At 42.9% G+C, this 12,465-nt stretch overlaps 1 protein-coding gene across 2 annotated transcripts in view; it reads left to right on the forward strand.

The window, feature by feature from the left end:
• Nucleotides 1-12,465, forward strand: part of LOC117947745 (low-density lipoprotein receptor-related protein 1-like) — a 90,066-nt gene that overhangs the window by 76,670 nt on the left and 931 nt on the right. Inside the window, exons 61-89 of one of the 2 annotated variants that reach the window (XM_034876958.1) lie at nucleotides 2,133-2,321; nucleotides 2,673-2,821; nucleotides 3,063-3,156; nucleotides 3,349-3,465; nucleotides 3,624-3,743; nucleotides 3,844-3,966; nucleotides 4,059-4,184; nucleotides 4,554-4,670; nucleotides 5,479-5,585; nucleotides 5,717-5,849; nucleotides 5,977-6,099; nucleotides 6,189-6,311; nucleotides 6,529-6,666; nucleotides 6,817-6,954; nucleotides 7,084-7,203; nucleotides 7,341-7,600; nucleotides 7,687-7,865; nucleotides 7,972-8,078; nucleotides 8,258-8,377; nucleotides 8,499-8,675; nucleotides 8,847-8,987; nucleotides 9,158-9,331; nucleotides 10,030-10,191; nucleotides 10,380-10,551; nucleotides 10,783-10,884; nucleotides 11,268-11,341; nucleotides 11,417-11,510; nucleotides 11,614-11,652; nucleotides 12,297-12,441. In XM_034876958.1, the coding sequence (XP_034732849.1) occupies nucleotides 2,133-2,321; nucleotides 2,673-2,821; nucleotides 3,063-3,156; nucleotides 3,349-3,465; nucleotides 3,624-3,743; nucleotides 3,844-3,966; nucleotides 4,059-4,184; nucleotides 4,554-4,670; nucleotides 5,479-5,585; nucleotides 5,717-5,849; nucleotides 5,977-6,099; nucleotides 6,189-6,311; nucleotides 6,529-6,666; nucleotides 6,817-6,954; nucleotides 7,084-7,203; nucleotides 7,341-7,600; nucleotides 7,687-7,865; nucleotides 7,972-8,078; nucleotides 8,258-8,377; nucleotides 8,499-8,675; nucleotides 8,847-8,987; nucleotides 9,158-9,331; nucleotides 10,030-10,191; nucleotides 10,380-10,551; nucleotides 10,783-10,884; nucleotides 11,268-11,341; nucleotides 11,417-11,510; nucleotides 11,614-11,652; nucleotides 12,297-12,441 (3,863 nt within the window). The remainder of the gene's footprint in view (nucleotides 1-2,132; nucleotides 2,322-2,672; nucleotides 2,822-3,062; nucleotides 3,157-3,348; nucleotides 3,466-3,623; nucleotides 3,744-3,843; nucleotides 3,967-4,058; nucleotides 4,185-4,553; nucleotides 4,671-5,478; nucleotides 5,586-5,716; nucleotides 5,850-5,976; nucleotides 6,100-6,188; nucleotides 6,312-6,528; nucleotides 6,667-6,816; nucleotides 6,955-7,083; nucleotides 7,204-7,340; nucleotides 7,601-7,686; nucleotides 7,866-7,971; nucleotides 8,079-8,257; nucleotides 8,378-8,498; nucleotides 8,676-8,846; nucleotides 8,988-9,157; nucleotides 9,332-10,029; nucleotides 10,192-10,379; nucleotides 10,552-10,782; nucleotides 10,885-11,267; nucleotides 11,342-11,416; nucleotides 11,511-11,613; nucleotides 11,653-12,296; nucleotides 12,442-12,465) is intronic. The other variant, XM_034876959.1, reaches the window with a different exon arrangement.

The raw sequence follows: 12,465 nt of genomic DNA on the forward strand, positions 1-12,465 counted from the left end.
TTCCCAGGAGTGGCCGGCCGCCCAAAATTGACCCAAGAGCGCAGCGACGACTCATCCAAGAGGTCACAAAAGACCCCAGAACAACATCCAGAGAACTGCAGGCCTCACTTGCCTCAGTTAAGGTCAGCGTTTATGCCTCCACCATCAGGAAAAGACTGGGCAAAAATGGCCTGCATGGCAGAGTTCCAAGGAGAAAACCACTGCTGAGCAAAAAGAACATTAAAGCTCGTCTCAATTTCTCCACAACACATCTTGATGATCCCCAAGACTTTTGGGACAACATTCTGGGGACCAATGAGACAAAAGTGGAATTCTTTGGAAGGTGTGTGTCCAAGTATATCTGGTGTAGAAGGAACACTGCATTTCATAAAAAGAACATTATACCAACAGTAAAATATGGTGGTGGTAGTGTGATGGTCTGGGGCTGTTTTGCTTCTTCAGGACCTGGAAGACTTGCCGTGATAAAAGGAACTATGAATTCTGCTGTCTACCAAGAGATCCTGAAGGAGAATGTCCGATCATCTGTTTGTGTACTCAAGCTGAAACGAACTTGAGTTCTGCAGCAGGACAATGATCCTAAACACACCAGCAAGTCCACCACCGAATGGCTGAAGAAAAACAAAATGAAGACTTTGGAGTGGCCATCCAAAGTCCTGACCTGAATCCTATTGAGATGTTGTGGTATGACCTTAAAAAGGCCGTTCATGCTCGAAAACCCTCTAATGTAACTGAATTAGGACAATTCTGCAACAATGAGTGGGCCAAAATTCCTACAGGACGCTGTAAAAGCCTCATTGCACGTTATCGCAAACGCTTGGTTGCAGTTGTTGCTGCTAAGGGTGGCCCAACCAGTTATTAGGTTTAGGGGGCAATCACTTTTTCACACAGGGCCCTGATGGTTTTGATTTTTTTTCACTTTTAATAATAAACACCTTCATTTACAAATTGCATTTTGTGTTTATTTGTGTTGTCCTTGACTATTGTTTAAATTGGTTTGATGTTCCGAAACACTTAAGTGTGACAAACATGCAAAGGAACAGGAAATGAGGAAGGGGGCAAACACTTTTTCACACCACTGTAGGTGGTTATATCATTCTATCCCATGGATGAAGAATGTACATATATCGTACAGAGCGTTGTACTGTGAGTGCCCGACATGTTTTGAGCATGCTGAGTGTTTCATCCAACACAATGCTATAACAACTGCGCTGTTGGAAGCTTGCTCGACGGAAAACTACTATTTATACAAAATTACAGTTCATGAAAGATATCTTTCTTGTGTTAACTTGTGGTGTTAGTCCATCAGTAGTTTGTCCAGGGAGTTATTCACCTATCCTTTGATACACACCTCACACGCGCACACTCACACACACACACACACACACACACACACACACACGCACACACATACACACACACCAGTGTGGCCTTGTGTGTGTTTGCAGAACAAGACTTGACTTGTTTGAATTCCGATAAAGAATGACCAAAGGGAGCTTCAAGCTAATCCAACTAATATCACAGTTCAACCTGTTGTTGTAAAACTTCCCATATCACATGATACGTTATCGATAGTTTAGTTGCTTAAAGCCTCTTGCTTGTTATAATCAATACTGAAACCACAGTCATCTAACGACAGTGTTTTAAACTTGTGCCATGTGTGTGTTGTTGCATGTGCCGATTCATGCATTTGTAATGTACTAGGATTGCAGAACAGAAACTAATGGTGTGTTTCCATAATGCACCAGCCTCAAATACTAAGAACAAACAATAAAATGACAAGAAAGTGGGAGCAGAAAAGGTGCAAATAGAGTATAAAGCCTAACGAGGCATAGAAGCCATTACATTACACACAGAGTGGAGCCGCTGCAGCTGTGCACCCCACCCTGCCTCAGTTTTACATTAACAGGTCAAGATTGTCAGACAGTTTGTCTTTTTGGGATACAACAGCAAGAATAAGCAATGTTTGATTCCCAGAATCCCAACATTGGGAATTGGTCATTTCTAGTATACCATGGGGAATTGAGACATGCATTAGTATTGGGAAAATTCAGGTATTTACGTTTTTTTATATATATATATATATATATATATACTAATGAACATTGGGATTTAATGTTTGTCTGTCTGTTCAGTTCTCAGCCAAGACATCCCCCACATCTTTGCCATGACTCTGTTTGAGGAGCACATCTACTGGACTGACTGGGAAACAAAGTCCATCAACAGAGCTCATAAGTCCCTGGGTACCAACAAGACCACCCTGATCAGCACCTTGCATCGGCCCATGGACATCCATATTTACCATCCCTACCGCCAACCCGAGGGTAAGTGAGACACTGGAAGCGTGTAGCAATGGATGTGTAAAGGTTTGGGAACTTGACAAAAAACAGCACGTACTACATCTGACCTTGTACACATGATAACATGTAAGTTAAGATTAAGTTAAGGCAACAGGGGAAACAGTGAAACTGCATATTTATTCCAATACCAACATTAAATTTCAAACAGATTTTACCTGCCTTTGTTGCAAAATAATGTCACATCTACTCCAAGAAATACATTTGACAGTGTTATGGTTCCCTACTTTAATCGAGCTTTATATCACCTCAGTCTTGGACTGAAAAACATTGGTTCAGTCAGAGGTTGAAACATTTCCCCTCTTTCCTTCCTCCCAGTGCTCAACCACCCGTGCCAGACAAACAATGGTGGCTGCAGTAACCTCTGCCTCCTCTCTCCTGGAGGAGGCTACAAGTGTGCCTGTCCCACCAACTTCTACCTGGCCAATGATCAACGCACTTGCATGTCCAACTGTACAGCCAGCCAGGTGAGGAGGCTATGTAAACATCATCATCAGTGTAAATATCGCTAAATGACAACAGTTGATTAGTGGATTTTTGTATCTCAATGTCTCGCTTTGTCTTGTTTGATGTACTACTTATGCCTGTTGATTGTCTATTGACAACTGGCTGGCTGCCCAATGATACACTAGCTAGCAGAAAAGCTCAGCTGAGAAGCTCTAGTGTTATGTAATATCATCACCTATAATTTCCCTCTTCCTGCTGTAGTTTGTGTGCAAGAACGACAAGTGCATTCCTTTCTGGTGGAAATGTGACACAGAGGATGATTGTGGGGACCGGTCGGATGAGCCAGCAGACTGCCGTAAGTGTTTGAGAAGATAATTAGGAGACAATAGTGTGTCACCTTCCTGCTACGTATGTGTGATTTGTTTTGATCTGAATTCAGAAGCATAAAAGGGACAATCCTGCAGGGAGGAGCTAAAGTGTTAAACAGTATTGTTGTGTAACTTTTTAATGTGATGCCGAGAAACTGTAACTCTTTTTGTCATGACAGCGGAATTCAAATGCAGACCGGGGCAGTTTCAGTGTGGCACTGGCATCTGCACCAATCCTGCCTACATCTGTGATGGAGACAACGACTGCCAGGACAACTCAGACGAGGCAAACTGCGGTATTGTATACAATTATTAATTTCATTCTCAGATAATTCTCTTACACATTTAATTCCCTGTATCCTGCCTTGTCTACCATCACCACTTAGTTAGCTCTCACTTAGCTCAAATCTGTTGCTTGTTTCTCTGTTCGCCTGCCTGTGTAACTGCACCGCAGATATTCACGTTTGCCTGCCCAGCCAGTTTAAATGTTCCCACCCAAGCCGCTGCATCCCAGGCATCTTCCGCTGTAACGGCCAGGACAACTGTGGAGAAGGAGAGGATGAGAAGGACTGTCGTGAGTAGACGTTTTTTTCTGTTTCAATTGCATTTGAGATGTATATTTATAAAATAATAATTTCACGCTATAAAACTATAAATCTTATTCCCCCCAACAGCCGAGGTCACATGCGCACCCACCCAGTTTCAGTGTGCCATCACCAAACGCTGCATACCTCGTGTCTGGGTGTGCGACCGCGATAATGACTGTGTGGACGGATCTGACGAGCCTGCCAACTGCAGTAAGACTCCCATTTTATTTAGCATTTTGTTTATTTTGAGTCATCCTAATGAGCTCTCAAATGTAACAGCCCCTAAATGTTTCCTTCTCCAGCCCAGATGACTTGTGGTGTGGACGAGTTCCGATGCAAAGACTCCGGACGCTGCATCCCTGCTCGCTGGAAGTGTGATGGCGAGGACGACTGTGGCGATGCGTCAGATGAACCAAAAGAAGAGTGTGGTAAGAATATTTGATATAGGAGGGTCTGGCGAGTACACACAGCATTCCGGGATGGGAGAAAAACATGCTCTGGTTTATTGCCATTTCTTTAAACCAATCACAATCGTCTTGGGCAGCGCTAGGCGCCGGACGGAGCAATGGTGCCTCTGCAAAATAGCCTCAGGAAGGAACTTGTTCGGAAGGTGAGGCACATCTGGCCAAAATATCCGGCAGCATCTGATCAATCCCAGAAATTCAAAGGCGTCAATATAGACTAAAATTAGACAGGTGCCACTGCCAGAGGGATTTTTGTCACTGCTGTTTCCAAATTGGAATTATTTCTTTCTCTTTTTATGTTATTGACTGTAACATTTTCAATGATTTGCACAGCTGAGAGGACATGTGAGCCGTACCAGTTCAGATGTAAGAACAACCGCTGTGTACCTGGCCGCTGGCAGTGTGACTACGACAACGACTGTGGGGACAACTCAGATGAAGACAAGTGCAGTAAGTGTCACTTTTTAGCTTGGAGACGACAACTGTCAACATCTGTTATCTCACCTGGTCCAGTGTCACTTACAGTCATGCCTTATCCACTGGTCTCTGTCATTTCTGATGCATCTCACTTCATCTGTCATTTGTTTCATTTCATACTGACCTGTTGGCATGAGCCAGAGGTAAGTGACTCCACATTCATATGTCACCTCTCTGCTGTGTCTCCACTTTCATGCTCCTGTCCATGTGACCACCACCCACCTGTGAGAGTTTGCAAGCTGAGCTCTAAATAGATTCATTTTGTAACATTGCTGTTCTTTTCCCCCTTTGCCACAAGATGCCACAGCTTAAGACTTTAATTTAGTTTTTAATGCTGTCTTTGATAACTACCACAAATATAACATATGGAAACAAATAGATAACTCTAATTAAATCAGGTATGTTGAAAATACATTAAAATTAACATAACAGTGGGGCACCTTGGTAACTCACCTGGTAGAGCGTGTGCCCCATGTACTGCGGCCCAGTCCGCGCCACATAGGCTGCAGGTTCAATTCCAATCTGCGGTTCTTTGCTGCATGTCATTCCCCCTCTCTCTCCCCTTTCCTGTCTAAGTTGTCATCAAATAAAGGACTAAAATGCCAAAAGAAACGTTTACATTGAGACTAATTGAGCTCCTTTCATTCTCTCACATCACCTCCTGCAGCATCTACAGTCTGGTTGTTTCAACCCTTATCCTTTGTTTTGTGCTGAAGGCTAAGATAGCAACCTTATTTAACCTTGCGTTACGTCACTGACCATCTTTTTGCCTCTTCTGTAGTGCCTCGACAATGTTCAGAAAGTGAGTTTGCCTGCACTAACGGCCGCTGTATTGCCGGGAGGTGGAAGTGTGATGGAGACCATGACTGTGCTGATGGATCTGATGAGGTGCAGAAACCTTATATTTGGGTTTCTTTTAAATAATATAATGTATTTATCTTCAAAGATGGTTGGATTATATGTGTTCAGTATTATTGTAAGTATTAAAGCTGATCCTGCTTGTTGTGATGTTTCTTCAGAATGGCTGTGATCTGAAGTGTGACAATGACCAGTTCCAGTGTAAAAATGGACACTGTATCCCTATCCGCTGGCGGTGTGACGCCGACCCTGACTGTATGGACGGCAGCGATGAGGAGAGTTGTGGCAGCGCTGGTAAGTGTATGTTGGAGTTTGTAAATGTTATTTTAAATTGTATTAATTTCTGATTTGTATTATTAAAAGTGTTTGTTTGTGTTTTGTCTGCCTTGCAGTAGTAATCATTTATTTCTGTTCTTCTCAGCTGGGCGTCACTGCCCTCTGGATGAGTTCCAGTGTAACAACACTTTGTGTAAACCCCTCGCCTGGAAGTGTGATGGGGAGGACGATTGTGGGGACAACTCTGACGAGACACCCGAAGAGTGCCGTGAGTGCAGGCTTGTAAATCACTCACGCGTTAAATGTCTGTCTTCTTCTTTTGTCCTGACTTGTCCTCTTTCTCTGTTCGGCTTTTAGGGAAATTCCAGTGTCCTCCCACCAGAGCTTTCCGCTGCCAAAACGACCGTGTATGTCTGCAAGTGGCAAAGAGGTGTGATGGTGTCAATCACTGCAGCGACAACTCAGATGAACTGAACTGCAGTAAGTTGTGGAGTCATTCAAATCCCTTCAAATTTCTCAACTGTAAGGAGATTGCTGACGTGTGTGTGTGTGTGTGTGTGTGTGTGTGTGTGTGTGTGTGTGTGTGTGTGTGTGTGTGTGTGTGTGTGTGTGTGTGTGTGTGTGTGTGTGTGTGTGTGTGTGTGTGTGTGTGTGTGTGTGTGTGTGTGTGTGTGTGTGTGTGTGTGTGTGTCTACAGAGGTCCCTCCAACTATTCCCACATGTGAGAAGGACGAGTTCATGTGTGCCAATGGAAGATGCATCAGCTCCACTTTGCGCTGTAACTTCTTTAACGACTGTGAGGACTATGGCTCTGATGAAATCAACTGCAAGACAGGTGGCTCATGTCAAAACTGATATTTCTCGATATATATTATTTAGATTCTATATTATAGCTTTACACAGATCTGATGTTTCAAATGTTAAGCATTAGCAGAATCACTTAGATTTTAGAATCCACTCATGTTTATGACTTGTTTGTGTTTAGACACCAAACTAAATGACTGCAGGAGTAACAGGACTCAGTGTGGTGATGGAGACGAGGCCCACTGTGTCACCAACAGAACAGACTCCTTCTGCTCCTGCAAACCAGGCTTCCAGAAGACGGGACACCACACCTGTAGAGGTACACATGCACAAAACACTGCACCTGACAAATGATAACTTGCTTCAAATATTTAAACACTTTGGAGGCCACGGGCTGGCTGTGATATTTTTCTATTTAATATTTTCCTCTGGCTCTCTATTTTCTTAGATAAGAATGAGTGTCTGCAGTTCGGAGTGTGTTCGCACGTCTGCAACAACACTAAAGGCTCCTACAAATGCAGCTGCCAGAAGTACTTCACCAGGATCAATGACACCTGCAAGGCTGACGGTGAGGAACAGAATTGCATCTGTTTTACATGATGTTTTTGCTTTAGGCTACCTTTTAAAACCATCACAAAGTTTCCTAAAAATTGTTAATTTTAGTTCAAAGGCAATCCTTGTGATTTTTTTCTCTGCTCCTTCCAGGCATGAACAGCAGTCGACAGATTCTCTACATAGCCGACGACAATGAAATCCGCAGCCTGGACCCTGGCATGCCCAACTGGCGCTATGAGCAGACCTTCCAGGGCGATGCCAGCGTGCGTATTGATGCTATGGACCTACACATCAAAACCAACCGCATCTTCTGGACCAACTGGCACACGGGCCGCATCTCCTCCTATGAACTTCCAGGATCGTCCACATCATCATCCTCCTCGAATGAGGGCAGGATCACAAACCTGCAGGTAATGCTGGTTAAATGTGTGACACACAAACTCTTCATCACACTTTTACAAATACATGCCATGACGACCTCTCTGCTCGTATCCAGATCAAAGAGCTGAAGATGCCTCGTGGGATAGCAGTGGACTGGGTGGCTGGTAATCTGTACTGGACAGACTCTGGTCGAGATGTAATAGAAGTGGCTCAGATGTCAGGCCAGCATTGCAAGACCCTCGTTTCTGGCATGATAGACGAACCTTACGCCATCGTAGTGGATCCTCAGAGAGGGTAAGAGAGAGCGTTGAGCTCTCTGATGTTGGCTTAAGGGCGACAATTCTATATGATATATGATTTCTTTTGTTTTTGCGTGTTCCAATTCTGTGTTTCCCTTCAGTACCATGTATTGGGCGGACTGGGGGAATCACCCTAAAATTGAGACGGCTGCCATGGATGGGACTCTTAGACAAACTCTAGTTCATGAGAACATTCAGTGGCCCACTGGTCAGTATTGCATTAGCACTATAGGATTTATCTTAAACGTGACATGCATGTTCTTTCTAAGCTACTTCCTGCTCCACATTCAAAGTTAGATGGCTTTTATTCTTGGGAGCTGACAACCTTTTATTCTATATAGGTTGTCATGTCTTTTTCTTCAAAGCTCTTCCATTCTGTCTCTACAGGTCTGGCTGTGGACTACTTCAACGAGCGTCTTTACTGGGCAGATGCCAAACTCTCAGTGATTGGCAGTGTTCGTCTGGATGGCTCTGATCCTGTCATTTCTGTCTCTGGCATCAAAAACAGTTGAGTAGTTTCTACACTCAAAAACAAAACTGGGATACATGAAAAAATCGGACAATAAAATGTTCCCTGCGGACGTTTCTCTTTTTAACCCATTTCTCTTTGTTTGCCTCTCATTCCCAGACCTGTTACATCCATTTAGCATAGATGTCTTCGAGGACTACATATATGGGGTCACCTATATCAATAACTTTGTCTTCCGGGTGAACAAGTTTGGCAAAGGCCCCATGGAGAATCTCACCACAGGCATCAACCATGCTACTGACATTGTTCTTTACCACCGTTACAAGCAGCCAGAGAGTGAGTGTCAAACATACTGTGTCTAGCTGTTCTACACATATAGTATACTGTTATCTACATCCTGAAAATCATGAGATGCATATAATTTGAAATTGTATAAATTATTACAACTGGGTTTTATTTATTTCATGCTGTTTTTCTTATTGGATGTCTTGTGTCTCTCTGCATCAGTGACTAATCCATGTGACAGGAAGAAGTGTGAATGGCTGTGTCTGCTCAGCCCCAGTGGACCCGTATGTACCTGCCCCAACAACTATATGGCCGACAACGGCACATGCGTGGAGAGACAGAGCCCCACCCAGCCACCATTCTGTAAGTCTGCAGATACAGCACACCGATGTACACTTACAGATATCTCAGCCGTAGAGCAACAACCTTACTTTCAAACCCCTGGGTGGTTTTCATCTGGGAGGATTTGCATTAAGATGTTGCATACAAAATGTTGGTTCATGATGGAATTGCAACCTCCACCGCCTCCACAGCTCCCCCCTCAGGGCCCTGCGATATTCAGTGTCAGAACGGTGGCAGCTGCTTCCTCAACGCCCGCCAGATAGCCAAGTGTCGCTGCCAGCCCAGCTACACCGGAGAGAGATGTGAGATCAACCAGTGTAGGGACTACTGCAAGAACGGAGGAAAATGCAGTGCTTCTCACACAGGTAACTGCATGGCAGGAGAGACAGAGCCCAACCCAGCCATTCTTTAAGCACACCAAGCATGATGTCTTTTTCTCATTTAGCAGTTAAGCAAGAAGTAATTTGCTTAATATTACGTTTCTTTCCTTTTTATAAAACATATGTATTATTATGTCTCAGTTGTATATATTTCTGTAGAATTCAAAAATTAGAATTTTGCAAAAACTAGCAAATGATCAAGTGAAATAGACATGTTACGGCAAGTTTGATGTGAAATTATAATTATTTTCTAGTAAGTAATTTATGCCAATGATGACAGCTGAGCAAACATGTTTTATTTTTTTCTGAAAATTGTTAGTTCAATTTCAACCCATCCTTTTCAGTTCTGTGAAAGCTCTCTGGAGTAATTATGAGTAGCGGCCATTCCATGCCCAAATGCTGCAGCAAAGAGGACATAAGGAGATGATTTCCAAAAATCACCAACTGTCGTTCTATGCTAGTTCTGCATTTATTTCATCATGTGTAAAATCAGTGTACATTTCTAGTAACAGTAAAGTAAAATTGGCCGAAATTATAAATCCTGTAAGGGACATCAGGTGTTGAGATACATTAGCTACAGCCTTTTTGAAAACAATTGTAGTTGTATTATTAATACTATATTATGGATTATATTTGTCTTAAATTCTTTTGAACTCTTTATTCATATCTGACCTGTGTCCCAGGGGCCCCAACCTGCAGATGCCCAAAGGGGTTCACAGGGCCCAACTGTAACCGCCACACTTGTGAGGACTACTGCCTGAACGGAGGTAACTGCTCGGTCAACGTGGGCAACCAGCCAACCTGCAGCTGCCCACCAGAGTACCGGGGAGACCAGTGCCAATACAGTAAGTTGCTGCATTGTCAGATATTGCTACATTGTTAATTGACAAAAAATGACATTTGTTTAAAAAATAAAAAATAAAAAAGATTTAGTATTTACCAGGGAAGAAAAAAGCCCCAATACTTCCGGAGTCCTATGGAACAACATCTACATCTATGACAGTTCTTTGTACGTCTTCATTTCTGTCCTCAGCTAATTGTGAGGGGTTCTGTCACAACGGGGGAACCTGCTTACAAACCTCCAACGGCACCAAACTCTGTCTGTGTACCACTCAGTACATTGGACACCAGTGTGAGCTAGACAAATGTCTGTTCTGCGGAATGGGCAAGTGTTTGACAGCATCCTCAGGCGAGGTTTCCTGCAGGTAGGTGGACAACGTGGACTCTACACAAAAGAAATAGAACTTAGTTTTGTAAATATTCATTCATATATACTTTTATAATCTTACAAGTTACATTGATTTATAGCACCCATGTTTGATCATTCTGAAACCATGGGCATTAATCCTGCTTTATCAAGACTCTGAGGGGATTTTATTGAGCAACTTAATTATGTGTGTGTGTGTGTGTGTGTGTGTGTGTGTGTGTGTGTGTAGCTGTCCCAACGGTCAGACCCAACCCAGCTGCTATTCCTGTTTGAACTACTGCTCACATGGACAATGTTCAGTTGACACTCGTACCCTGCTGCCTCAGTGCAAGTAAGATATGACACAAAATCCTCACACTCTGTCTTTCATCTCGCCTACACAGGTTTCAACAATTATTATCTGCATATGGATATTCTGTATGTAAATCAATTGTAAATGAACTATTTAAATTAGAAGATTATAGCTTGTAGAAATTATTTATTAGTTTGTATAAATGTTTTAGGAAAAGTCGAAGACATCTTGGTATATCTTTTAGCCTCAAAACCAGAGATAACAATTTCCAGGTCTCACACATACACACAAACACTCTCTCTCTCTCTCTCTCTCTCTCTCTCTCTCTCTCTCTCTCTCTCTCTCTCTCTCTCTCTCTCTCTCTCTCTCTCTCTCTCTCTCTCTCTCTCTCTCTCTCTAAAACTCTCTTATTGTGTGTCCAGGTGTCCTGTAGAATGGAGGGGATACAGATGTGAAATTACAGCAGCTTCTTTGGATTCTTCTTCCTCCAGTGGAAGTAAGTCACATCAGTCAGAGAGTCTTGTTACATGTTCTTTGGTCCTATTTGCTCACATTATTTGCTCACTCGCAGGTACTGCCTCGGTCGTCATCCCAGTACTTCTGCTGCTGTTACTGGCACTGCTGGCAGTTGGCGCCATCTTGTGGTACAAGCGGAGAATGCGCGGGTGAGTCCTTGTTTTAGAGACTTTAGATTCAAACTCCCATTTTTCATCTGTTCCCTTACATATTATCTTACCTTTTGATAACCATCTATTTCCTGTCTCCCAGGTCTCTATGGCCGGGCAAATCTCGTTCTCAGTGCTCGCGGTAACTTATAGGGTTACATAATTCACCTGTTGACCCACAGATCCTGTCCCCTCCCTTCCCTAGTATCCAGTCAGATTGGCCATGCTGTTTGTCAATCCATTTGTCCACTTTGTTGTTTATTGTAGAAATCATGTCCCTGCCTGCCATTTCCTGTTTGCACCCACCGGGTATCCCACCCAGCAACACAGTGGTGTATTGACTCTTATCTGATGTAGCTTTGCCGGTGATATATATGCAATTGAACTGTTTTGTCCTTCTTGCATATCCATTCCATCCCTTGTTTACGTGTGTAAATGTTAGGCTTACAATATGTGCTTGCATAGAAAAATATACAATTATTCATCTATGAAAAATATGGATGTGCTTGCAAAAAGCTGAATATTTTGCAATGGGAAATTACAGCATTCACATGCTGCAGTATATTCCCTGGGTTTGATCAAATGACCTTTTGTCAAAAGCTCATTTGACAACCTTTAATATATATTGTTGTGGGTTTGTGAATGGTATGTTGCTGTTGCTGAGTCAGTACTTGGTTTGATACTTTTCAAGCCAATGTGATTGTTTAATTTAAGGTTTATCCCGAGAAATAGTTATTTTTAATTTCTTAGAAGTTAATCCGTTTGTTTATCTTTGTCTCTCTGCAGTGCAAAGGGCTTCCAGCACCACCGAATGACAAATGGAGCCATGAATGTTGAGATCGGGAACCCTGCTTATAAGATCTATGAAGGAGATCCTGATGATGATGCTGGGGATCTCCTGGATTCAGACTTTGCTTTGGACCCAGACAAGGTATCAGTTTAAAGCACTATACAT

The sequence above is a fragment of the Etheostoma cragini genome, chromosome 7 (assembly GCF_013103735.1).
Source record: "Etheostoma cragini isolate CJK2018 chromosome 7, CSU_Ecrag_1.0, whole genome shotgun sequence".
NCBI classification, from domain to species: Eukaryota; Metazoa; Chordata; class Actinopteri; order Perciformes; family Percidae; genus Etheostoma; species Etheostoma cragini.